This window comes from Arvicanthis niloticus, chromosome 9 (genome assembly GCF_011762505.2).
Source record: "Arvicanthis niloticus isolate mArvNil1 chromosome 9, mArvNil1.pat.X, whole genome shotgun sequence".
NCBI classification, from domain to species: domain Eukaryota; kingdom Metazoa; phylum Chordata; class Mammalia; order Rodentia; family Muridae; genus Arvicanthis; species Arvicanthis niloticus.
Window position 1 is genome coordinate 4,724,390 of NC_047666.1, and position 27,944 is coordinate 4,752,333.

The window sequence follows — 27,944 nt, forward strand, 5'->3', positions numbered from 1 at the left end:
TTGGGTTACTCTATCTTGTGTCAAGTTGACAAAACCCGAACCAAAATCCAACCAAGATGTCAACAACCAAGCTATGAAACCAGGTGAGAAATTGAAAAGGTGATAAAGTACTAAAGCAGCAGACTTTTGATCTCCTATGGTCAGTAAAGCTATTGGGTCATTATTTCCCAAACACAGGAGCACAAAACAGGAGGCCAGCAAACAGGGAAAGGACAACAGAGACATTTGGAATGATGATGAAGACCTCGGGTGGTGAGTGTTCATCGAGTGTGTAGGACATGGCTACTGAAGCTACGACACAGACGCAGAAGTTCACACATCCCCCTGCCTTCACATCTTCTCTTAGTGATGTAGCCTTTGAAATGCTAGAGGACATGCTCAGATAATGAGATATATATGAAAGTGGGCATCACCCGGGAAACAAGACTCAATCCCAGAAGAAAGGCTTGGCTGAAATAATGGTGGAAGGAAGGCCAGAGACAACAGCTCTGTAGAAACACATAGAGCTGCAGGGTACAGGGTGTCTCCAGTACAGAGATCCCATTAAAGAGCCAGAGAGGCAACTGTGCCCAGAAGACAGTAGAGAGAACAGGAGATCTGAGATCCTTGGATTTGAGGGAAACCTTATCAGACAGTGTGGAAAATTTCCAGAAAGAAAAAAATGTAAAAAGAATTAATCTTGGAAGAGGAAATAGAAGAAAAAAAGTGTTACTCCAGTCTGTACATATTTCCATAGACAAACCTATATAATTATAGAATATTAATTTAGCACCAAGATTTTTCACATCACCATGTTGAGAGTTTAGGGAAAAGGAAATAGAGAAGATAACAAAGGAAGAAATTCCCGGTTAAATGTGGGGTGCACAGCTGCTTTGTCCTACTGTTCCAGGCATCACCTGAAATGTGGAACAGAAAGGGGAGTTGTAGGTCATTCTCAGCCACATAGTGAGTTAGAGGCTAGCCTTGGCTAAAAAAATATTAGAAAAAAAAATGAAGACAGAGTCTTATGGCTTCTATAAGGAGTTTGTAAGAACTGTGTAAAATTGATAAATCCTATTTGTATATGCTACAGAAATGTGGTACACATTCTGCAGTTTACACAATGAGACACCATTTCAAAGGGAGAAAGACACAGACATACAGACACACACAGACACACATACACCACACAGACACAGACACACACACACAACACACACATACATACACGCACACACACACACACACACACACACACAGAGAGAGAGAGAGAGAGAGAGAGAGAGCGAGAGAGAGAGAGAGAGAGAGAAGACTAGCTCATTGGTGAGATGTTTCAGTAGGTAAAGGCACTTGCCCCCAAGCTCCATGACCTGAGTTTAATCCCAGGGACCTACATGGTGGAGAGAGAGAACTGATTCCTGAGAGTCACATACATGCTACGGCTTGCACAGGCTTGTACAACAATAAACATGCGCTCACAAAACAAATGTTTAAAAAGAGAAAAGCATGAAAGAAAGGAAGGTGTGTTCGTCTCCAGAAAACCAAAAGCATTAGAAGCTGGATTAGGAAGCATTAGGCCTGGCGGATGGCTCTATGGTTTAAAAGCACTGTCAGCTCCTGCAGAGAACCTAGGTTTGGTTCCCAGCACCCACATACCAGCTCACAACCATGTGGAACTCTGGTTCCAGGGAATTCAAAACCCTCTTCAGGTCTCGGCAGGATCCTGCACGTCCATGGCATGCACACATTCACAACGGCTCACACACATGCATGTTTTTAGAAACTATTTGAGGTGGGGTTAACAAAAAATATGGCAGGGAATCACTGACCTTGCTTTAGAGTCTACTATAATTTCATTTTTAAAAGGTACACAACACACACACACACACACACACACACACACACACACACACACACGTATATATCACAGATTAAAAATGACTTTTAAAGCCCCAGAATGTGATTTCTGGAGGCAATCGAAGGTTAACCATAGGAATGAGAGCAAGTGCATCACATTACTTTTCGATCTTGATTTGTCTCTGCCCATGGAAAGAGTGACATGAAATCGTCCAGGGTGTCCACCACTGCATCAGCTTGACACTGCTCCAGCTCTGTCTTCCCAGCCAAATCTATGGGATAGGAAAAGGCCATTTTGCATCTACCAACAAGCTCAATTTATACTACTACTAATGTATCAAATAGGCGACATATTCACACTTTCGAAAATCCAAACAGTGTAAAATAGTGAGTCAGAAGACACGGTGGTGGAGTTGGGAGCAAATTCTAAAATTCTACACTCCATATTTCTTTGTACAGCCTGAAACATTACAATAAAGATCTGGTCCCAGCTTTCATCATAACATTTCAACTTTTAAAATAATAGAATGCCTTAACCCTGGGACAACACAATGCCTGGATTGACAGTCTGACAGGAGCTCAGCCATGGAAGCTAGATAGGAGATAACCATGTCTGTTGGTGATTTAACATGAATAGCACCATGAAGCTAGATAGGAGATAACCATGGCAACTACTGCTGCATCCCTGGGGCTCCAGCTCCTGATGGTCAAATACCGACTGTGGTTAAGCTGCCTGCTGCAGCTACAATGCCTTATTTCTTGTTTCTTTTTGTTGGCTGGCATGTTCTTCCCTGTTGCTACATTCTCTTCAAACTGAAACATTTTCTTCAGAAGGAAAGCAGGGGCTCTATTTAACCTCGGGAGATAAAAAAGAAAATTGGAATTAAAAAGGAAAAATAAAGTTACAAAAACTTGCACGATTCATAAGACATTTTTTTTTAAAAAAAAAAAATTAAACTCTTATGTGCATGTATGTATGCAAATATGCAAGTACTTGTATGCAAGCACTCTTCATGCCAGCAATTCAGAAGAGCCTGTTGAATCACCAACAGACAATTGTCCTGAGATGCCACATGAACGCTGGGAACACTGCCCCGCATTTCTCCAGCCCCAGTTTACAAGATCTTCAAAGATATATATGTATATGAATGAGTAAACACTGACTGAGATTTCTTTAATTTTTTCATCATTTTTTTTCTAACAAGTCATTGATCTTTCTAATCTTTTCCTCTCTGATATCAATTGGTAATGATTCAGCGTTAAAGAATTATAAAATGGACTCCTTTTGTACAGCGGTATCAAATTACTAAGCTCAGGAAATCTGCTGATGCACAGCTCAGATAAACAACCCCAGATTCAGGGGTGAAAGAATATGTTTGCTTCACTTACTTGTAACTCCTACCTATGATTTCCAAGAATTGATTCTCCTCAGTAGCCTGAAAAAGCCTGTCACAGTCTGTCCCCTCACTTTCCCAGCAGCCCTGGCTTGACTTCTATGATCCAGGGTTTAGCAGTTACATCAGGTGATGCCTCCGTCGACATTTCTACTTCTAAACTGCAGGTGCTCTCAGTCACCTTTGAAAGTATTTGGAGCTTTCTTTCTTCTTGAACTTCCGGCATCAAATTACCCAGACGCCACACCTCAAACCTACTGTTCCCTGTTCATTCCGTGAGGACATGGCTTCTATTGTGAGTGGGCCCTACAGAAGCTAAGAAGCACATTTTTGAAAAAGAGACACTCCTTGCCTGTTGACCTCTGGTGGCTGGAATACCTGATCTGGTAAGGGGTATTGAGATTGAGGAAAGTCTTTACAAAGAACTGAGAAGTGCTGTCTATGGCCATACCACCCTGATCTGATCTCAGAAGCTAAGCAGGATCAGGCCTGGTTAGTAGTTAGTACTACTAACTACGGAGACCGGCTGGGAATACCGGGTGCTGGAGGCTTTGCCAGGCGGTGGTGGCGCACACCTTTAATTCCACACTTGGGAGGCACAGGCAGGCAGATTTCTGAGTTCGAGGCCAGCCTGGTCTACAGAGTGAGTTCCAGGACAGCCAGGGCTATGCATAGAAACCCTGTCTCGAAAAACAAAACAAAAAGTCAAACCAAAAAAACCAAAAACCAAACCAAACCAAACCAAACCAAACCAAACCAAACCAAACCAAACCAAACCAAGCCAAAACACAAAAGGAACTGAAAAGTGCTAATGCTAATGGGTGTTTGTGACCCCCCCACACCCCGTTCTCCCCCCCCCCCCCCCCCCCAGCGCTCTTCTGAGAATGACAAAGTGTGTCTAGTGCGCCTTCTAGCCTGTCTGGGCTGCCCAGCCCTGCAAAGGTTTTGCATACTTTCTCAGTTTCTCCACACCCCTCTCTCTGAGTTCCTTCTACTGTGTGTCTAGCTGTCAGGCCAATCAAGAAGAAACTATCACCAGAATAATTGTCCTATAGTCATGCCTGATCGTGCTAGGGAAGTCCGTGTACTGAATTTTCTAACCAGATTCGGTGCATTTTGCTAAGTAACCCTCCTTCTGTACCCTACAAACATGAAGGGTTTGTTTTTTCTTGTGGCTTTTTGTGTTTCCTGGCAGTACTGAAAGTCTGGTGAATTTAAATGAGATCCGTTTGCCGGTCTCTTAGGCACTATTCAGAAATCCTTAGTAATGCAAACGTTTCAGGGTCCTCCCTGAATCAAACCTGCAAGTCAAGGAAGAGTGGATGGATTCTATGCAGCCCCCGGGAGGCCATGATGCACATAAAAGGGTGGACGCCTTGGAAGCCTAGGTATCCTCTGGGGCTCCACTTAAGTACACCTTTCTCTTCTAAGCCCAATGTCCACAGACGATTCCATTTCCTCTGACTCTTCTCAAGCCTCAGTTGTTGAAATATCTGCTAGTATACCTTTTCTTGGGCTTAGACCTTTTAAAATTAATTTTATTTTGTGTATATTGTTATTCTGCCCTCCTGTTCACCGTATGTGAGCCTGGTGCCCACAGAGGACAAAAAAAATCATGATTAGATCAAGCAGACCTGGAGTTATGGATAGCTATGGACCACCACTTGGCTGCTGGGATCCCAGGCTTCTGCAAGAACAACAAGTGCTCTTAATGCTGAGCAGAGTCTCCAGCACCATGTTAAAAACGAACAACATTTCCCTCCAAATGGACTCTAATCATTATGGGTCACTTGGGTGCTCAGTGTGCTTGGATAATGTGGTGGTGGCAGTGGGGTGGAGTGGACAATGCTAATTCTAGTAGATTATTTAAAAAGAAGCCCAAAGCTGCTTTTTTACTACTTTTTTTTTTTTTTTTTTTTTTTTTTTTTTTTTTAAGTAGAAAGAGCAGGAGAAGGGAGCAGGAAGTGGAATATGATGAGAGGAAGGCAGGGGCCATCTCTGTTACCTCTGCTATGATGGGATGCTAAGGAAGCCTCCGGTGATACCCAGTAGAGGCAAGGTTGCCACCTCCCTGTGTTTTTCAACACTGTCAGAATGAAGGACACTGAATTATGATTCCAACAGTTCAACAAGTTCCAGCCTTCCTGTGCTATTTTTGTCTGAATCATGATACTTAATGCTAGCATGACATACCAATCCAATTTTTAGAACTATATTCTAAAAAGGACATGATGGCAATGTGGTGTAATATAGGATGGGTGGGCAGGTACAGTAGTATAAAGTGAGGTTACTGATGTGCTAGCACATGCCTGTCATCCAAGCACTGGGTAGGCTGTCACAGAAGGATAAAGCATTTAAGGCCAGTGTGAGCTATACTGCAAGTACCAGGCAAGTCAACACTACATAGTAAGACCTGGATATAAAAATATAAAATAATAAAATAATATAGCTGCTTAAAGCATTCACAGAAAGTTCCACTAACAGATGATACATTTATATTGTTCTAATCTTCATAGCCATTCTTAATTGCACCATCGTTAAATAATACAGCTGTTGAAGAAATACTAAAGAAACATCACATTTTTTTTCAGTTATTTAAGGCCTTAACTAATAACAAGTGTATTACCTGTGTTTTTGGTCAAATATCTTGCTATTGCAAGGCTCTGGTGAAGTGTAATTCCTTCCACCTCCAAAACAGGGATTTTACCAAATGGAAGAGCTGAAACAGAACAAGTGGAGGCTCAACCTCAGAGCAGAGCAAAGAATGAGAAAGCTTAGAACATAGGAACAAGGTGTCATTTAAACTCTGTATAAACACACATATATTCTGTATTTAAGAATTATATATAATAAATATATATAGATATACATACATACATATAAACTTTAAAATATACTTACCTTTAAAACACACTATACTGTTTGATCTCTATCCAAGTCCCTCAAAACATTTCCTCTTAAAAAGGACAATTTCACATTCTCTGGTACATTTTTTTACGTTTTGTTAGCTTTGAAAACTGGATATAAAGACAGCTAGAGAAGTGATTGTAAAAATCATGTTTCTGGGTGGGGCTTGCACCTCAGTTGGTAGAGTGCCTGACTAATATACAGAAGCCCCCACAAGTCTCTGGGTTTGATCCCCAGCACAGCATAAACAGGGTGTGATAGTTTATGTCTGTAACCTTAGCACTTGTAAGGTGAAGCCAGGAGGTTCATGAGTTTAACAGCATTTTTAAACTGGATACTCTGGCCAATGTTAGAACTGGCCTCAATTAAAACAAACAAGCAAACTAACAATAACACAACTGTTTACAGGGATACCACGTGCTGTACTGTTGCACTGTCTCATTATAGACTGATTTATACATTTACTAGTTTTTAAAAGATTTACTTATTTTTATTTGTTTTGGTGTTATGAGTGTTTTGCCTGCATGTATGTAAGTGCACCATGCATGTGCAAGTGTCTTTGGAGGCCAGAAGAGGGGATGAGATCCCCCTGGAACTGGTTACAAATGCCTGTGAACGACTACATGAGTACTGGAAACTGAACCCCAGCCCTCTATAAGAGCAGAAACTTCTCTTAACCACCAAGACATCTCTCCAGCCACATAGTTAACTTTTATACAAACCTGTGTTTAAAAACTTCATTAATATCATAGTCTCAAAACAGATCACATGGATTGGTTTAAAACATGTTCCAACAATTAAAGAATTTGACTTACACGGGCGCTAAGGATGGTCTCCTAGTCTTATTTTGGTGAAGAGCAATTCGAAGTAAAGCATTTTGTACAAATATAAGTTATAGCAATAACAGTGCTTTATCAGCAAATTTCACTTCTTTTTACTTGAAGTTTTTACATCTGTGAGAAAGCTTTATTATAGGAAATTAATAAAATTTAAAACAAAATATTTCTACTAGATAGCTACAGTGACTGTGGTATTCTGATTAGCATTCCATGTTGTGTTAGTTAACTTTGTCGATGTGATTAGATTGAGAGAGGTCTACATTCGTATTCATGTCTTTCTGTGAGGATCTTTCCACAGATGATCAGATCACGAGTCTCTGATCCAGTGAATAGCTTATTCTACTCAGTGATTTTAAAGTAGGGCCTTTCCATCATGGTATTTTTCTTCCTGAGGGCCCAAGCAGTGAGCTGACTGCACTGACACCATGAGTATATCCTTCTTTCTTTTTAGTTTCTTCCCTCATTTCTGTCACAACCGTGAGAAACTAACATAAATGTTAAAAATAAACGGTAACTTATATGATACTATACAAAGTTCTTCTTTTCACTTGGTGGTAACTTTGACATTTTTCTGACTCAACGGACCACCATTATTTCAATGACCATGATGTGTGTGAAGAAGGTCCCCTCGGCTCGCATAGCTTCCCCTGCCCCACGCTCTTTCTCCCGGCCTGGCCTTTCAGAAAAGGCAAGGCTTGGCACTGAAATATTGCTATCCCCGTCTTCATAGTGGCACTCCCTAACGAAACATCCCTCCCGGGAGCGACAGTTGCCAGCTTGGGAATAGCCAAAGGCAACAACTCTCACCTTCCCCTGCCCCGTGTGGTAGAGGCTGGCACCCTCCCTGATAGATGGCTAAGTATTTCCAGTGCAGGTGGCTTCTGTCCTTGGGAGAGGCGAAGACCAAACATCTTCGGGGAGAGTAGTGCCTTACTTTGGGCCATTAGAGGACAATTAAGTGTCCCAGACAGCTGTGGTCAGTTTGTAAAAACACTAGTTCCTGATAGTACCGTAAAGGTCAGAAGAGCTCCCCTTCCCAGTTGTTTGATTCCGCCCTGCTGCCTGAACAAATGGTATTTTGTTGGAAGGATGACATCCCTTGTCACCTTCCCTGTTACATGACCCCAAAGTCTGAGAACCTCTGTTTATGTATTAAAAATCCCGAGCCCCTACATGCGTGGTCACGTTCCTAACCTGTGCTTTGGGAAGTGCTTGCAACCTGAGCCTGGTTCGAATAGAGACTCTTGTTTCACTACATCGGGTCAGGGTCAGCAGGTCTAAGAGCTTTTCGGAATCACGAGACCTGGGAATAACATGAGTAGCCATGTGTACTGACTACAACTTCCCAGACAGTATCTTAGGTTTGAGGTAGTTATTTTGAGCTAATTAGATTTGAACATAATTAGTTTGGAAAGAAGTAAAAACAATAAAGTATCGCTCATAAGTCTTGTACCCAACACAAGGATTGGGACCAGACCTCTTTACACACATCGGGTGGGTTCAAGGTCAATTTCTTTCACTTTTCGAAGAAGCTCAGCTTTGAGTACTGAGCCAGTGAGCACAGCAAATGCAGTTCAAGGCCCTGAGCTGCCCTGAGCAACACAGAGATCCAAATGAAATGGATGTGACCGGAAGGACTTTATTTGTGGCCCTGGTGACCGGAAGGACTTCATTTGCAGCCCTGGTGCAGACAAAAGGGAGGTGGCATTCAGAACTGGAAAGGGAAGCTTGGAAGTAGTACTAGAAATTTAACAGACTCATCATTCTTTAAGCATTCTACCCTGAGAAATGGCAGTTAACTATGGCCATTGTATAAACAAGGAGCGATGTTTGGGGAAGTTTATGGAAATTAGCAGGTCACACCCTGGGTGGAAGTGATACTCAGCTGAGGTCAGTTGCCCAGCTGTTTCCTATGGTTCTGTGAGCCATCTATTGAGAAAGAAGATAAAAACCAGAGCCAGCCCTGAGAACAGTACACATCTGTTTTGCTTACCTCAACAGACGCTTCTCAGTGTTAAGCTCTGTGTGGGATTCGGTTTGTATTTCAAAGGAAAGCCCTGAGGTGCACTCCCCCCACCTTGAGATGCACTCCCCGCCACCCTGAGATGTACTCCCCCCCCCCCCCAAGGCCGAACAGTTTGTGACACTTACTTGGCTTGATTTGAGGCCAGTCAGCTTGTTCTATTCTGTGATCTTCATACTTTATGTCCAAATAAGCGAATATGTAACGAATAATCTCAGCTCTTCCCCTCATATTAAAATAAAGCAATTTGTAGTTTGGCATGGTACAATTCTGGAAAGAAATGAAAGGGAGTGGCTTTTATTGTTTTCACTTTTTAAAAATCCTTTGATGTTTTCATAAACGTATGCAAATACAATGGATTTTAGTCATTCTTGCCAATTATCCTCTTTCATCCCTCCTCCCCCTCCCCCTCCCCTCCCCCTCCCCCCTCCCCCTCCTCCTCCCCCTGGAATTGTTCTTTCTAACAAAGCTTGAATTCATTGATTGCTCAAAAACACACAAAGGTAAACTAAAGAAAACTCATAAAAGTTTAATGGCTTACATTTAAAATAGATAAAGCCATGGGAGGCATAGCATTTTTATAATACAGTTTTATAATGACCAGGCAACCAACAGACATTTTCACAGGAGACTGAATTCTACTAAATTGCTCTGGTTTTGGACTAGCTTATAGAGATTCTCTAAATTTTAAAGTCAACTTTAAAAGCATAGATATTAATATACATTTGGAAACTAAGACTTATAAATGTAAGAGTCTTAGTATAATAGTGAACCATTGCATTAATACCTGAGCTCTCACATTATAAACCGGAATAATCATTGACTACCATACACTGATGCAATAATTGTAGCAGTTACATGAAAATTGTTCATTTAAAATGGTGAATTCAAATGGTTTGTGGTGAAATAGCTCGGCTGGTTAAAAGCACCTGCTGGGCAGACCTGGATTTGATACCTGGAACCCATGTAAAAGGTTAAAATGCAGCAGCTCCTGTCTGTGATCCTAGTTCCAGTGATGCTGTGGTAAGATGGGGTATGGAGAATGGGCCTCAAGCTTAGTGTACGTAACCAGAGAGATCTTGCCTCAAGGGCAAGATGGACAGAGAGATAAATTCCCCCCAAATCCCGTAAAGTTGCTAGCTGTCTAAGCCTGGCCACCTACATTCTATCTCCAGAACATTCACGAAGGTGAGGAGAGAGAGAGAGAGAGAGAGAGAGAGAGAGAGAGAGAGAGAGAGAGAACTGACTCCAAAAGATGTCCTTTAAACCTCCACATACATACTATGGCACACATGCATTATGTGTACACACGTACACACGTGTACACACACACACACACACAGTATTTAATTAAAAATGTAAAGTGACAAAGATCCCTTAAAATATACATTATGAAATTATAACTCTTACTAGAAAATGAAAATGTCTTTGTTATAACTTGTTGATATATTTATTTTATATTTCAAAGAACAAAATAGCTTACAGAGTATGAAACTGATATTCCTAGTTCTAGTTTGCATTGAAGAGCTTTTTATAAAAATTGGTTATCACATATAAATATATTTCTCCTTACATACATAGTATATATGAGCAAATTGCATTAAAAATTAAATACACAACCTTTTCCAGTCAAATATCCACAGATAACATTGACTACATTGTGAATTCTGCATAAAGGGGTTGTTTTATTGTTAATATGTGGTTATGCTATTTTATATTGTAGCTTATACAAAGAAGGCTATTAAAATTTTTAGTTATCTCTGTTTCTCTAAAGAATACTATTCTATATGAGAGTTGGAGATGTAAGCACATCTGGTAAATGCTTATCTTTCTCTCTAGAACATTCTTTCAGCAGCTGTAACATTAAAGAAGCTGTGCATGCACACCACAGTCCTCAGTTCTTGTATGACTACATTTTATTTAAAGGGAAAGAGTCTTGTTCTACAGGAGCAAAATTCCCAAATTGTAGGCTTGTATTTCTTGGGTTATATATGTGTATTTTGGAAATATTTAAAAATAGATAAAAATAAATGCAGATGGAAATAATTACTGATTCTAAAATATTTAATATATTTAATCAGGCTTTGCACAAAAATAAGAAATTCCAAGTCAGTAACCAGTTTTTGTAAGCTATGTAATACTAACTTTTGTAAAAATGTAAGCTATGAAATTATTATATATTCAAAGAAATTTCACAATAAACACTAAGAGAAGGCTTACTGCCTTAGCTAAACTTTTTTTTTTTTTTTCACTTAGCAGTTCATCTCTGTGGCCATAATCCCACTCTACTGAAGCATGTCTGCCTCAAAGGACAACGGTCAGATGTGTCCCCACAAAGTACACTGAAGTACAAGGCCAGCAGAGAGAGAGAGAGAGAGAGAGAGAGAGAGAGAGAGAGAGAGAGAGAGAGAGAGAGAAGAGAGGGAGAGGGAGGGAGGGAGAGGAAAGAGACACACACAGACAGAGAGACAGAGAACACAGGAGACAGAGGTGGGCTGTCAGAGACCTTGGAAGCAGCTTTTTCCAGTTTTAGCTTCTTTGCCCACAAAACAGTATTGAAAATATTATCTAATGAACACTGGAACTCAAGGAGCCCAGCCCCTACTCCAGTCCATGGCTGCTGGAGGGACAGCCATTGTCTTTAGTGTTGTGGTCACCATGCTCTAGTGGGTAGGCGCACAGCCATGTCCATGGGGCACCCAGATTAAATTCAGTGAGTCACTGAATAAAAACAGGTGAAACAAAGACACAGGAAAGTGGAAGAGAGTTGTTCCCAGGGAAGGGTGTGCTGGGGGGGGGGGGGGGGGGTGAAGGAGGAGAGATGAATGTGACCTGAAGTAGTTATACACATGGATGAAACTGCCGAAGAATAAATTAATTTAAAGTTTCCATACAGTGTGTGACTTAGAGTGTGAGCTTAGCAGACATGAAAGGGGTGGGGGAGGGAAACCCCAGCGCTCTTTCCTTCAGTGAAGGGCATAAGCCAGATTTCATGGTTTCATTGGACTCGGATCTTCAAGATCAGGTTATTTGAAATCTCATTCTTATGTTACCATAAAGAAAAGAAAAGATGAAATATAAAAAGAAAAGTAAAACTTATTTGGTTGAGCTCACAACAACGTGACAAACTGCAGCAAAAACTATTACCAGCAAAAGGTTCATAACAGCAGTAAAATAGCTGACGAGCCTCAAGCTAACACTACAGCCCAACACGTGAAGGGAAAACCTTAGAGCTATGTGATGTAACCAACCAAATAAAAAATTAAATCATTAGACTCTAATTTGCCTCACACAAGAAATGTGGCCAAGCTGGGCATAGTGGCACATGCCTTTAAGCCCAACAGTCAATAGGCAGAAGCTCATGAGTCTTTATGAGTTCTAGGCCAGCATGGTATATATAAGCTTCAGAACAGCCACAGCTGCTTGGAAAGACCTTGTCCCAACAAACCAAAACAGACAAAAATGCCACTCCTGTTATTTGACTCTAATTTGACTGAACTTGATTTGAATAGAGCCAGAGACCTCTGGCATCACGCTGGGCTCATTTTTCCCAGTGGCTTCATTGTTGGACTTTCTTCTCCCATGCTCTTGTGAGAATGTCACATAGAGAAAATTGCATTTACTCCTGAAGAGAACAAAAAGTTTATCTACTTTCGTAATACTCCAAGGGAAGTCATGCAAAGTTTCTCATTGAGTAGATAGATATTTGGAAACTATCATGTGCATTTTGTCAGCACATGACTGAGCAATAAAGGCCCTGGGTAAAACTCAAGCTTAAATGAACTTCTATCCACTGGAAGATTAAATTCTTAGTGTTTGCTAAACTTGTTGGGAAACAACATTTCACATAGGTTAACAGTGCTTTTGAAAAGCAGTCTGTCTTCTGTACTATCATTCTATTAGGTTTGTATTATTTTTACTTTTCATAATACTGATATTTTAGCTGATTGTAAGAAATATATAGGAGCGGTCTGCATGGGTGCTTGTAATGTGATTATTAATAGAATGTGAATTGTGGTAACATCACTTAAGTCTGATTAGGCAGGTGTATTATTTTGATTAAGGTAAAACAGTTAAACATAGTTTAATATTTTTAGTTTGTATGCCTGAAAGACAATAGAACTCCAAAGCCAATTCTCAGGCAGAAAGAGCCACCACAGAAGGCCAGTTGCCAACAGCGATTTTATAATTTATTTAACACCAGTGGCCTAACAGAGCTCTCACATTTCAATAAAAGATATCTGGAACTCGGAAATACTTGGGGTTTCCTGCCAAGTTCTTTTCACATGTCCAGTAATTCTGCAATAGCTTTTTGAGTCTGGAGTACACAACTGGAATCATCTCTGGTCTTGCCAACTGTCTTAACCCCACCACAAAGCCATCACACGTAGTGGACATGGCATGGTGTTTGCACCCCATTTGTGTAGAATCTGGTATTTAAAATGCAGAAGCTGGATGCAGAAAGGAGCCAAGGAGCTACGGTCCATGGAAGACCATGCACACGTCGGCATGGAGCCAAGGAGCTCCACGGAAGACCTTACACACGTTGGCATCCCTTAACACCAGCCATTGCTTTCTAACAATTAGGGGAAGAGCATACACTGACTTCCATAATTTCATAGTGCAAGGGGGAGGGATTTTTAGTTCAGATCTGGAAAATTTACCTGTTCAGAGTAAAAAGTTTAGATCAAGAGGGAAACAGATGACACTTTATTAACTAAATTGCTAATTTCAAACACTGGATGCTTAATTTTGAACCAGTGAACTGGGATCTCTATTTTCTATAAAAAAAAAACAGCAAAATGGCACTATAGAGGCTTGCCTTATGTTAACCCCTGAGCACGGAGTAACTACACTGCTCTTTAGAAACTTTAAGTTCAACGGTCTGAACTGAAGTAAATTTCTTAAACTATCTTTAATGTCAAATGGTGAAAGAAGCAATTCTTGGACAAGCATAGACACACTTCAAAAAATATGCCTTCACATGACAGACTGTGATACAAATAAAGCCCCCAAACACAGACACACACACATACACACACAGACACAGACACACATACACATACACACACAGACACACACACACACACACACAGACACACACAGACACACACACACAGACACACACACACAGACATACACACACAGACACACACACAGACACACACACAGACACAGACACGCACACAGACACACACACAGACACACACACACATACACACACAGATAGACACACATACACAGACACACACATACACAGACACACACACACGCACATACACAGACATGCACACATACACAGACACACACAGACACACACACAGACACACATACACAGACACACACACAGACACACACAGACACACACACAGACACACAGACACAGACACACACAGACACACACACAGACACACAGACACAGACACAGACACAGACACACACACAGAGACATACACACACACAGACACAGACACACACACAGACACACACAGACACACATACACACACACACACACACAGACACAGACACACACAGACACACACACAGACACACAGACACAGACACACAGAGACATACACACACACAGACACAGACACACACAGACACAGACACACACACCCATGCCTACACACAAGTGTTGGGGACATGAATGAAAATTTATACTGCTTTACATCCTGAAGAAAATCACAGGGAAAGGTCTGAAGACTTTATCAAGGCTGATCAAGATAGGATTTTTTTCCTTCAAGGATGGTGATGTTTGGGGGATTTCTAAAAGCTTCTGAATCCATAGCTCTTACAGGTTGTCATTCGATTTCCACATGATCCTGTGTGTATGAAAGCTTGGAATGAGCCGATGCCATTAAGCTATAGAGCACAGAACAGTCTCAAGCTGGGGGAGGCAGCGGGAGAATAAAACAGAAAGAACAAAGAATTCTCACCACTTACCTATACAAAGAGTCCCTTTCCTCTGCTGTGTCTCTGTATCTGAGTTCCTGTCTGTACTGTGGTTTCTGTGATGACTGAGTGATAGTCACAAGACAGCCAGAGGCCACTTCCTCCACCTAAAAGCCTTCCTTTCTGTATTTCTCACATAAGATGCACGTGTCCAAAGGTCAGCCTGTAAAGAGCTCTGGGTAGCTTTTATCATCATTTCACAAGCTCTCTGTATAAATCCAACATATTTGCATAAAGAGTAAAGTCGCAGTCACAGGTGCTTGTGTGTACAGATTGCTACATGCTCTTTATTCTTAGTCTTACACCACAGGCCTCTGGAGAATCAGAGAACAAGCCCCGTCATGTTTTCCTACCATGTCTAGAGTGTCTTACTTCGTTTCACAGTCTCCCTAGAGATGCGTTTGCTCTGTGCCTTCTCACCAGTTCCACCTCCAGCGCACACACCGTTTGCTCATTGTTATTGTGACATCTCACAGTGCAGGATTTACTTGTTTGATCCCCGCCCTCTATACAGTAGTGTCTGTAACATGCAGTGCTTCACTGTTCCCTCTTTTGAGGTCTCTTGTTTCTACAGGATTGTTGGACATTCCACATAGACACTGATCTCTATCTGATGACTGAACTCTCGTAGCATTTCTGCACATGTCAGACTTTCACAAGGACTACATTTGCATGGTTGCTTGAGTTCTGTTTACGCTCATTTCTTGGAAGAGGCCCATTGTTTGAAAGAACCCAAGTGTGCAAGATTCAAGGACTCCATGAGAATACCTTTCTCTCGTAGCAACACATATCTATCAGCGTTAAATTTGAACACAAATTTAATTTCAGTTAATATTAATATAACAAATTAGTCAATTTAATATTAGCACAGCTTACTAAAAATGTCCAATAAAATATCTACCTGTGCATTATGAAATCTATATGTTATCCACTGAAACAGTGTAATGACAGGGTGCTTTTCACTTTCCCAGAACACTCATATCTCAGAGAAGCTTATCAGTCATGTAGTGAGATCTATTTCAAAAGAGCTTCTATTACTTTGAAAATGAAAAAAAAAACCCACCAATTATAAATAAATAAGAAAACTATAAATATACATAACATAAATATACAAATTATATAAATGTAAATAATATAAATATTCATTTGTAAAACAATTAAGAAGACACAAATACAGCCTCTTTTCTGCCCATTAAAAGACGCTAAATTGTTGCTGTCTGAGGTGAGACTAATGGACACAGAGATAAAGGCTATCACTGAAAACTATGTAAAATCAGCTGCAAAGTGAATGATGGTATGGTCGAGCTGGACAAGATCAACATCAGGACCAGATTATCTTTCACCAATGTTTCATGGGGGTTTCTCTCTCACTGGTTCTTATTTTAAATCAGCCCACACATAGTTTCCCCTTTATTTTGATAAAGAGGAAGCATTTAAAGCCACCAGCTCCTCCGTTTGTGGCTACTGAGTTGCTGGGGAAGAAAGGTCTCCAGAGGAAGTCTACAAAGCTTTCTTCTCCAGCTTGGGTATCTTTTATTTAGATTCCTATCATAATCAGTTACTTAGGAAACTAAAGCTCTGACTAATGAAGTATTCAAACTTGGGATGAAGGAGTCAGCAAAGCCAACAGCATTTGTTCCTATTTCTAAACTGAGTGGCAAAATGCGTGGAAAATCAATTATTGTCTATTTCTCCAGATTTCAAAAAGTGATACTGTTTTCTTACCTACCTCCTCAGATACTGTAAAGAATGATACAATTAAGACTGTGTAGCTGTTTCCTTCTTCACCTTTTGGCTAAAAGAGAATTTTTAAATGTCAGCCAAGAAAAGTCATAGAAACTCTCTGAAAGGTTGAGTGTTCCCTGTAGGCTGTGGATTGAGCACAGTCCTGGCCTGTGCTAGCTCCTCATCTCCATAAAGCATCATGCACAGCCTTGACTGTGGTACACAACTGACCAGAGCTTGTTAAAGCATCACTTACAGATGAAGAATTATCCAGATACCTCATTCTAACTTATAAGATGTCATGTGTATTTTTTTTTTATTGATAGGACCATTAAATACTGAAATAGAATAAGTTAAATTATTTTTCAATATTGTTCCAGAATTAATTTATGTCACTTCTATATTACTTCATTATGCTCTGTGGGAGGAAAGACTCATCAATAAGTACAATTTGTGACTTAACCCTGTTCTGTTCTGGGACCCTCAAAAGACATAATTCTGAATATTGAAGCTTTGTCACTGCTGCAGTACTCAGACAGTTCCCAGAAAACACTCCTCTCCTGCAAGACAGTGAATAAAAATGAGGCAAGGAGCACAGGCTTTGTGGACTGAGAAAAAAGACCTTCAAGCTGTCTTCAGTTTAAAGCATAGTAACCAAGACAAGATACTCAAATCAAAGGACAAATATTCCCCTTCATAATCCCTAGCCCCAGTAAGTATTTATTATTTATGGGTACAATGGTTATTTAGATAAACATTTAAAGAGGATTTTTGGAAAGCTTCAAGTATCTTCCCAAAATTTATTTGTAGAATTTATTTTTATTAGTTCTTTGGCAATTTCATACATTGTATTTTGGACCCATTCACCAGCTCTTGATTCAAAGGCAGCCAGAAGAAGACTGTCCCTTAGTCCCTTAGTCTATAGCAATTTCAACAGGGTTAAAAGTCCAAAGTTCAAAGTCTTCTCTGAAATTCACACAATCATTTAGCTGTAATTCCCTATAAAATCAAAATCAAAAAGTAGATCACATACCTCCCACATCACATGCTATGTATTACCATTCCAAAACATTATAGTGAGGAAATACTGGACCAAAGCAAGACCAAAATCCAGCTGTGAAAACTCCAAACTCTGCATTTCCATGTCCGATGTCAGGTCTCCAACTTCTTTCATCTTTGTTGACTGAAAAACAAAACAAAACAAAACAAACAAACAAACAAACAAAAAAAAAAAACAAAAAACTTCTTTCTCTAGAGCTGGTTCCATTCCCTGTTAGCAGCTTTTCTCAAGTCCTTTGCATGACCCCTTTAGTCCTGGGACATCAACTGCAACTGAGGATACACCTTTACCAATGCCTTTCTTGGCCTCTCAGTTCCAAGCCTCAGCTGCTTTCTATGACCCCTTCATGCTTTTAAAACTAGTACCATCTAGGACTCTTACACAACACCAAGTCCAGCTGCAGCATGAGGTACAACCTTGGCTATCTCTGGAACACTGCTTTGTCATGCTCTCAGAAAATACTTTCCAGAAGATTTCACCTCAGTGATGCCGTTCTCTTTTTAATCACCACTAATTTCTTAGCTTCATCTAACCAGCATCAATTGTCCCAGTAATGCCTTTTATTCTTGATTCTAAAGCCAGAGCCACATGTCCAAAGCTGCAGAGTTCTGTTGCTTAGTAGGCTGGAACATGGCCCCTTTGTTCTACTACATTATTACCAGCTTTCTGTTTTCCAACTCCTTCACTGCCTAAGCTTGGCTGTCCTGGAACTTGCTCTGTACATTGACTTTAAATTCAGATATCTGCAAGTTTCTGTCTTCTGAATGCTGGGATTAAAGGCATGGTCCACCATGCCTGGGCCTAACCTTTTTTTCTACTTGGCTGGCACTAATACAGAGATCTGGGATTAAAAGCCTGTACCTCCATGCCTGGACCTAAGCTTTTCACGGCCACTATGCCTCAAGATCCAGGTCAAAATTATGTGTCATCCCATGTAAAGATCCTGATCAAAAGCCTGTGTCTTCCAGCCTCGTGATCATAGGTACCTCCTATTTCTGGATTGCAGTTCATTTCAGATTAAAAGTCTAAATACCAGGTAATAATAATGCCTAACATGATATAACCATTTCTTGTTCAACTGCAAACACATAAACAATAAACTTAGCTGGGTGGGATCTTGCCCTGAGGTCACCACTCCCTTAATTCAATTTAATATCCTTGCACTCTATTACACTTCTATTGCTACACTGGTGCCTCTTCAATAATTGAACCATACATTTTGCATTTTTCCTTTTAAGCTTCCTATAGCTTGATCAAAATGCTTCTTACAAAAGTGAACTACAGGACAAAGTCTAAACTTGGCTGATTTGAGACTTCCTTTGTCAATGCAATTAATCTGAATCTCCTCACCCTAGCCTCAGGCTGACTCTTCAGACAAAGTTAAAAAGCAGCCACATTCTTCACTATAATATCACAAGAAGAGTCTCTAGGCCATATACTAAAATTCTTCTCTGAGACATCAAGAGCCAAGACCCCACAGTTCAAACCACTCTCAGCACCACTGTCTTTCATATTCCTATTAGGATGGCCAATTAAGATGCACTTAAAGCATTCTAAATACACTTAATGCTTTCCAAATCCAAAGTCCCCAAATCCACATACCTCCAAACAAAAACATGGCCAAGCCTATCACAACAGTACCCCCGGGCCCTGTTACCAACTTCTGTCTTAGATAAGAGTTTCATTGCTGTGAAGAGACACCATGACCAAGGCAACTTTTATAAAGGACAACATTTAATTAAGATGGCTTACAGGTTTAGAGGTTTAGTCCATTATCATCATGGTTGGAAGCAGGGCAGCAGTGCAGGCAGGCATATTGCTAGAGGAGCTCAAAGTTCTATCTTAATCCAGAGGCATCTAGGAGAAGACTTCTTCTGACTTGGGTAGAGAGCCTGAGCATAGGAAGAAACCACCAGAGCACACCCCTATAGTGACACACTTCTTCCAGCAAGACTACACCTCTTTCAATAAGGCCATATCTCCTAATAGTGTCACTTCCCATTTGCCAAGTGTATTCAAACCACCACAGTCCTTTTAGCAGAATAATAGAAGTAATTTCTGCTAGGGCTGATGGGCCATCTAACTACATGTTCCCTGTTAATGGTGCCAGTAATGGGTTCCATATTGTGTAGTAGGTCTTAAATCTAGTTACAAATGGTTAGTTACTCCCATGACACTCAGGCTGCTATTACAGCAGTGGGTAGATTTTGCTAGTTATTACGTCTCAAAAAGTCTACAGCTGGATAAAATTAATGAGTATTTTCTCTTCTGGAAGTATGCACAGCACCTTCTAGCACTGTGAAGCTAGCCAGTAAAGATTAAGATTTGAGGTCAGTTCTAGCTTGGTTTCTTCATGTTCTGTAATGTGATATCTTCAGCAAAAGAGTCTTATCTTAAAATTCTGGAGGTAACCAAGAGAAAAATGCAATAGTCTTTAATATTTTGGTGTCTATGGAACCTCACTGGCCACTAATTAAAAATAGAAGCAACCTAATTGGGTGATAGTGGTGTACACCTTTAATCCTAGCACTTGGAAGGCAGAGGTGGGCAAATCTCTGAGGGTAGCCTCAAGTCTCTGGTCTACAAGAAAGAGTTCCAGGATAGTCAATGCTACACAGAAAAACCCTGTCTTGAAAACCCAAACCCAAAACTAACCAACAAACCACCACCACCACCAACAGTAACAACAGAAGCAATCCATTCCGGGTACTGGGCCTTTCATTTGTTAGCCTATGGTGTTAGTAGGGGCATTGCACTAGTAGTATCTCCTGTGACTTTTTCAGAAGGGTTTTATACTCAGCTCTTCTTCGCCATCTGTCCACCTTTAGCCTCTGTCCCATTGTTCTTCTGCCCCCCTTTATATCACTGTGCTGTGTCTCCCTTCCTCTGAAAGACACCCCGCCTCAATCTGGAGCCTTAATAATTTCCTAACATCTGTGGGTGTTGCAAATGAAATATCTAAAGATTCTGAGCTAACATCCTCTACATAGAAGACAAAACATGTGATATTTATCTCTTTGAGTCTAGATTTCTTCACTCAGAATGACTGTTCCTAGCTTTGATCTATTTACCTGTAAACTTTAGCAGTTTATTTTTTTCTTGACAGCTGAATAATATTTTGCTATGTAAATGTGTCACATTTTTATTATTCATTCATCCATTGTTGAACATCTAGGCGGTTTCCATTTCCTGGGTATTGTGGATAGAGCAGCAATGAATATGGATGAAAAAATATTCTTGTAGTGAAATATACTTTGGACATATGCTCAAGAGCAATATAACTGGCTCATGTTGTAGATCTGTCTCTAGCTTTTTGAGAAAACTCCACACTAATTTTCACAATGGCAGCACCAGCTTGTACCCACCAGTGGTGAATAAATGTTCCTCTTTCTCTACATCAATCCAACATTCGTCATCTTACTTTTTTTTTTCCTCAGCCCTTCTGACAGAGGTAAGATGAAATCTCAAAGTCGTTTTAATTTGCATTTCCCCAATGGCTAAAGATATTGAACACTTAAAACAACACTTCTTAGCAGTTTCACTTTTTGAACCTTCTATGTTTAGTTTTGTGCCCCGTTTTTAAGTGAGTTTTATTTCCTTGGTGCCTAATTTTTGAGTTTGTTTTACGTTATAGATATTACCTCTCTTTCAGATATTTAGATGGCTTGTAAGCTGCATCTCTGTTTGAATAATGATGTCCTTTGTTGTATAGAAGCTTTTTAATTTCATGTGTAAGTTGTAAATTGGAGGGCAATGAAAAATAGACTTAGTTTGATTTCAATTGGTGAGAGGGCACTGGTGTCTGTCTGAGAGCTTGGTGCCCCCAAATCCCGTGTGTGTGTGTGTGTGTGTGTGTACATGTATATGTGGGCATTGTTTTCTGTCTGGTTACTTCCTGCTGGAAGAGGGGGCTGTTGTTTGGAAGTTTTGGGGTCTAGAGTGACTTCTTCACCCTTTGTTGTAGACCAAGTGATGGTAGGGAATTTGATCCAAGAGGATCTTCCATAAAAAGTCTGAAAGATGGAGTAAACACTTCAGCATGAGGATAAGAAGTAGGACAGGTATGTGCAAGGAAGGAGCCATGGTGGGAGGGAAACAAGAACCCACTCTGAGAAGGAGGCTTGTTGCTGTGTTTCCTGAGCCTGTTCCCTAATCCTTGAGCTCTGTCTTGAATCAATTTAGATTTTCTTGTGTAGAAGCAACATTTTCTTAGAAGTGGGCACAACACCTTCTATTGGCAACAGCCAGGAGATACAATCTTCTTTGGTTTCAGAGAACCACAACAATCAAAGAATTGAGTGGTCCCAAAGAATGTCCAAGATGATCTGAAATTTCTTTAGGGTTTCAGACAGCTGGTAAGACAGAGTCATTACTTGATGTAAAGAAACCCTCAGTCCTGTTGTTTCTGCTCTGAGAGATGAAAGATTTCTCAGGGCATCAAAAAGTAAAATGAGTTGGGTGGCCTGTTAGCTAGACAGAAGGTACTGGAGTCAAGGAACACTGGTAAGGTGAGGGAGATTTTAGGGGCAGACAGAGTTAGCAGAGTTAGGTTTAAGTAAGAAAAGGTGGTTAAGTAATTTGCCTAGAGCAGGTAAGTTCTGGTCCCTGCTATATTGAGAAGGAGACGAGAGCTCAAAGTTGGTGATGCTGAGGTTTCATTGGTAAGGATGGAGGAAATGGATGGAGACAAACATAGGGAAGTAGGGTTTACCAGCACATAAGTGAGGCTTGTGAAGTAGGCCTTTTCTGGACTGCTATGGTTTGCTGAGAAGACACTGGGAAGAACACGTTTTATGAGATTTTGCTGAAAGCCTATTTAGAAAAGTTCTTCCCACCCTTTGTCCTGTCTCGAAGTATCATTCATTATTGGTAGAGTGAAAGCTAGTGTGTGTGTTGGGGGAAAGATTAGACAGACTCGGAGCAGAGCAAGGAATGCTTACTTTTCAATTTGCTACTGTAAGAATGTAATTTCAGAATTAAAAGATTCTTAGGCTTGGAGTTTCACTCAAACATTAACTTCCCTCAGGGATGCATCCTGGGAGAGGCACATTTCAAAGGCTCAACAAACATTCCAGAGGAAGAAAGACCCAAGATAAGAGTTTATGAGCCCTTAGCACAGTAAAACCTGGATAAACAGACTTAGCAATCGGGCCTGAGGATGGAAACTGAGCCTGAGAACAGCTGTTGGAGTTTGGACTTTATGGTTAATGTTTAAGAAGTAAATGTATAACTGCCTTCATGAGCCCTGATAATATGGTATAATTACTGCCCTCAATTTTGGCTCAGTTTCTTCTTGCCTTCATACAAGAGAACCCCGGTATCGGATATTATCAATTCATCAATAAACCTCATGTTATTACAGCAAGTCCTGTCCGTGAGTATCTCTGGGGGAGTGCGTCCTGTGGTATTGGATCTTTAGATTCCATCAGGAGGACAGAGAAACAGACACCACAGTGTTGATGTTTTGAGTTACTTGGGTCTATTGAAGAAAGAGGGTCACTCCAGAACGATTAGGCTCTTAGGTAGCAGGAAGGTCCAGCCACAATGAACTAACCTCAAACAGCTGCACAGAAACATATTTATTGATTGTTACACGAAAGTTGTTTTCTAGGTAAAACAAATTCCTCATACCAAAGCCCCTAATCTAATCTCTGTATTTCGAGAAGGAAAATATCACACCCCTGCAGCTTTAGTCCTTACTGTGTACAGTTTGCAGTATTCAATAATGCATGATATTCTAGGTGTGCCAAGACCTGCTTGTGACCAAGGTAATGCAAAGGAAGGAGCTGCAGAGCTCCTTCAGAAAAACAACTCTACAGAAAACAGAAGATAATCAGTTTTCTACCATGCTTTTTCAAGGTCAAAGAACTTTTAGAAAACAACCATTCATTCTGATGTCTACACTAGATACAGTGAAAAACAGTCATTTCATTCTAATGTTTACCTGATATATATATTTGGATTCTACTCCAACTCACTATGTAAACCAGAGAGGCTCTTGGGAGCCTGAAAAATCCAGTCTCTACTGAAGGGCTGGGTTTTTGTGTGTGTGTGTTTTTGTTTGTTTGTTTAAATGGATCTTCTCCAAGCTCCATTTTAAGGTTGGTCAGTTTGAGCAAGGACAGAATGGCTGATTGGCCAACAGCCATTGCTTCCTGAGAAAACCACCAGGACCTTCTTTTAGACTGCCAGGCTTTTGCCTTAGATGAGGAAGAAGCCAGCTGACTTGGAAGTTTGCCATCCTTATTACCTAGTCACGGCTCCTCCTTGCATCTGTCTTCCTGTCAGGGATTTGGCTAACTCTTAACTCTTTCTTTCCCTTATTAGAGGGAACCCTAACTGCTGTGGGGGTTTGGAATACAGACTACTTTAACCCTTTCTGAGGTGGCCAAAGGGGTGGTATAGAGGGGCAGCAGTTCGAGTGCCAGAGAGGAGGGTTCATCTGAGGGGCTACAATACCACTTGGTACATGGCAAAGATCTAGCACATAGGAACATATCTGTACAGTGAGAATGTGCATCCTTAGAGAATGCTGTGTGACAGAGATAGCATCTGTAGGGAAAAAAATGAGATTTTTAGTGCTACTTGAATCCCTACCGAGGTACAAGAAAATAGTTGGGGCAGTTTTGCTCTTATTAGAGGAAGAGGACAGACAGGAAAATCAACTAATGGATCCTTGGCAGGCTTTGTCATTGTCATTAGCAAGATTGATGACTTTTTTTTTGGTGGCAGAGCCCCTCAGAAGGATAAAGTAACTGAGTGTAATCAGATGATCGCTGTTTGTTGCATGGGACTCCTATGGAAGGAATGAGTGCCTGGAAGCTTTGGAGGGGAAGCCAGTTAAAGTGATCATCTATACACAATTTAAAAGAGATCAGAATTCCATGGTGGTCCTCCTTCCTTTCTTCTTCTTCCTTTTTAAATTTGACTTTGTGTTGGTTCTTAGTGAATTTCACATCATATACCCCACGTACCCCAATCCCACTCATCTCCTTGCCTGCTCACACCAGCCCTCCAACCATGCAACCACCCACTCAAAGGAAAAAAAGCAAAGCGAATCTCACCGTGGAAGCTGTAGTGTGCCACAGTGTATCCCACAGTGTTCCCTACTGTCCACAGTTCTTAACTTGTAAATATTTATTGCAGAGTCACTGCTTTGGTTTGAGGCCTTTGGTTTCTGCTACACTATCAATACTGGATCCTTACCTGGACTTCTCTTGCATACCTTTTGCCCCGTGTCATGGAGATCCTGCAGCCTTGGACCTGTAGGACTGGCTAGCTCATCCAATGCCAATTGCAGCAGTGGGCTAGGCCAGCTCTCCTATTGTCTGCCTTTTTCACCAGTTCACCTGCACTCATGCCAGCAGGGGTCAGCTCTATTGTGCTGTCATCTGCTCTCAAGAGTACCAAAGGTGATGATGTCCAAGCTCATGACCCCTGTGCCAGCTCTCCCACGTGCTGCAGGTGGCTGGGAGTGTGGATGGTGGAAGGGCATCTCTCCCTTGCCTATGCCACCCCACATCAGACAAGTGGCAGCGCCAGATCTTCTGTGCTCATGCCCTCCAGGCTGGCTCACCCACAACCCATAAAACCAGGGCCAGCTCTACTGCACTTTCCCTTGCAGCTGGAAAGGGGCGAGGCTCATTCTCTTGCTCTCATGCCTTCAGGACCAGTTCTCCAATGATGACTGAATGTGGGCTGGGGCCAGCTTTGCACATTAGCCTCAGGCTGAAGCCCTGACCAGAGACATCTGCCTAGCCTTTAGTGATAACATATGCGTTCTACTTCAGGACTACAGCAGAGACATGGCCTTCAGCAACAGCATGGCCTTAGGTGACATGGCTGGCTATCATATCAGGCTGTTCTTCACTGGAGTCTCCAGTTCCCCTTCTTTTCATTGTACACACATCCTTCTGCTTCTCTTTCTCTTCCATCTCTCCATCACTCACTTGCCCATCTTAGTGGTACCCGGGGCCTCTGGGTATCTGGGTCATCTCAGGAGTGCTGTCTATGCCGCACCCATGCTGTATGGCACTGGGTAGGGGCCTCTTTTTACTTTTTTTTCTCTTTCTTTCTTTTTAATTCTTAAAATAGTACTGTCTAGGATCACCACACGTGCTGAGATTAAAGCTGTGAGACACCACGGCTGGCCTAGCTCCTGTTTCTGTGAAGGTGTATTAACACTGTGATATTTTAAAGGGCACAGCTATGGTGTGCAGATGTCCACGTCTTACTCAGATGATAGGACAGAGGCCCTGAGTCCTAAGAGATCACGCTAGTTCCCTTCTAACCTTTTCTCTATGGACAATCAAGATGATGGATGCCTGCTGCTGAGAGCACAGAACTTTATTTTCTTTTCTCAAACCTGCATAATATTTCATGGTGATATAAACTTAAGTAACCTCTGTTTCAAGAAGAGGCAGTAGAGCCCAAGCACATTCTGCATCCTAAGTCACAGCTGGAACAACTGATAGCTAATGAGGAAGGACTAGGCCCTGGGCTAACATACCTCTGAAAGTCCAGAGGTATCGAAGGTACATATTGCTCCAGGTGAAATAGAAAGGGAGGGCTCCTCTCCCAGAATTCATCTCATGCAAGTCCATATTACTTTTGTTAGGGTCCAAGAACTGCCAAAGAATGATATATTCCCAAACTCAAATCTCCCCATTCAGAAATGGAGATTCCTAGTGGGCTTGCAGGCCCGGCTTTTATTGTCAGTTAGGGCAATTTCAGGGAGGGGTATGTGCCCTTTTACATCCATTGGTTAGCTCTACCTCCAGGGGTCTGACTGATTCTACAATTTGTTAGGCTCTGGAGACTTTCCAGGGGGTGGCTTACTCATTTTAGCTACCTATTCTTACTGCAGGCCACATGACAAGGTGTCCTCTGGGATCGGAGGATGTGGTTGGCTGACCTTGGGTTCCTGGATCCAGGTTCTCATTTCTGGGAACTAGAAATTTAGGCCTAGTCTCCCAAACTCCTTTCATGGAGTCAGCCTGCCTCTGGTTAACTCAGTCCGCTCACTTTAAACAAATTATACAGGAAGAGAGTCTAAAAGCTTTCAATGAGACTTTTTAAAAAGATGACTGGATGGATTGATAGAACCTCTTTGTAATTTACCACATGTAATTGGATTTAAGTTCCTGTAGTCTAGAAAATCCTAAACACACACACACACACACACACACACACACACACACCCACCAGTAAAAACCAGACACCTAAAAGAACTCAGGACGTGATACATTCTTACCTTTTTTTCTGTAGCTGTCACTGAGAAGAGGAAGTTTAAGCAAGGTGACCCAGGTGTTGTATGGGCAGAAACAAAGGCAGACCAATATGGAGCAAAGAAAGAGGGGTGGGACAGTGGCATTGTATCTCAGTCAGAGGAAAACGAACCTGGAGGTTTTAGGCAGAAATAGCAGGCATTGAGAGCCAGCAGAGCCTGGCATAGCAGCTCCTCTCTGGCATCTGGTGCTTTATCCCTTGAGTCCCTGTTGGGCTTTCTGTCCTTCCCATAGATGGGTATCTCATTAGCTGAGTATAATACAAACATCTCAATCCCACTAGGTATGGTAAGTGATGCTGGAAATAGCTTGCTCATTAGCTGTCCTTAATGGCACAATGTCATGCATGGCTCTTGGAATGTTTTCTTCTCTTTTTCTTTGTCACAAAGTCAAGGGCCAGTGTGACCAGGACAGGAGAGCATTTTGAGAGACATACATGCTTGAGTCTGCAGTGGGGACTCCCGTCTCCAGAGCCAGCTCCTCAGTGAGCTTAAACCATAGAGGACAATTTGTCAGCATAACACTTCAGATCCTCTGCTCCTGACCCCACCACTTCGGTTTGAGGTGCTCTTGTCTGGTACCATAGAACAGATATAATTTTATTGAGGCACACCTGGGATAATTTAGAATCACCAGCAACCATGCAGATCAGAACTGTTTTCTTGTTCTTGGCAGGATTTTGGGAGCTCCCATGAGGAAAGAGGCCACAGCAGTTGTGGTTAAGGACATAAACAGGCCAAATCAAATCCAATTTCAGCACCCCAGCCCACCTCAAATAGGTCAAAGGCTGTCTTTAAGAATAGGTAGGCTACTGCCCATGATGTATATCTAAACCAGCTGGGGCTAGTTTATTTCTTGAATTTCTGTTCAGTTTAGGAACATGGCCAGAAGGCAGTTGCTTTAAGGTTCTCAGGCAT

At 41.4% G+C, this 27,944-nt stretch overlaps 1 protein-coding gene across 6 annotated transcripts in view; it reads right to left on the reverse strand.

The window, feature by feature from the left end:
* Hpgds (hematopoietic prostaglandin D synthase) overlaps positions 1-27,183 on the reverse strand; it is a 37,810-nt gene extending 10,627 nt beyond the window's left edge. Inside the window, exons 1-8 of one of the 6 annotated variants that reach the window (XM_076939874.1) lie at positions 26,994-27,180; positions 19,493-19,632; positions 17,714-17,863; positions 14,947-15,118; positions 9,128-9,269; positions 5,857-5,949; positions 5,236-5,316; positions 1,999-2,108 (exon numbers count right to left, since the gene is read on the reverse strand). In XM_076939874.1, the coding sequence (XP_076795989.1) occupies positions 1,999-2,108; positions 5,236-5,316; positions 5,857-5,949; positions 9,128-9,260 (417 nt within the window). In that variant the 5' untranslated portion in view covers positions 9,261-9,269; positions 14,947-15,118; positions 17,714-17,863; positions 19,493-19,632; positions 26,994-27,180. Of the gene's footprint in view, positions 1-1,998; positions 2,109-5,235; positions 5,317-5,856; positions 5,950-9,127; positions 9,270-14,946; positions 15,339-17,713; positions 17,864-19,492; positions 19,633-26,993 lie in introns of those variants that run through there. The other 5 variants (XM_076939872.1, XM_076939873.1, XM_076939876.1 and 2 more) reach the window with 5 other exon arrangements.
* Between the last annotated feature and the right edge of the window lie 761 nt (positions 27,184-27,944).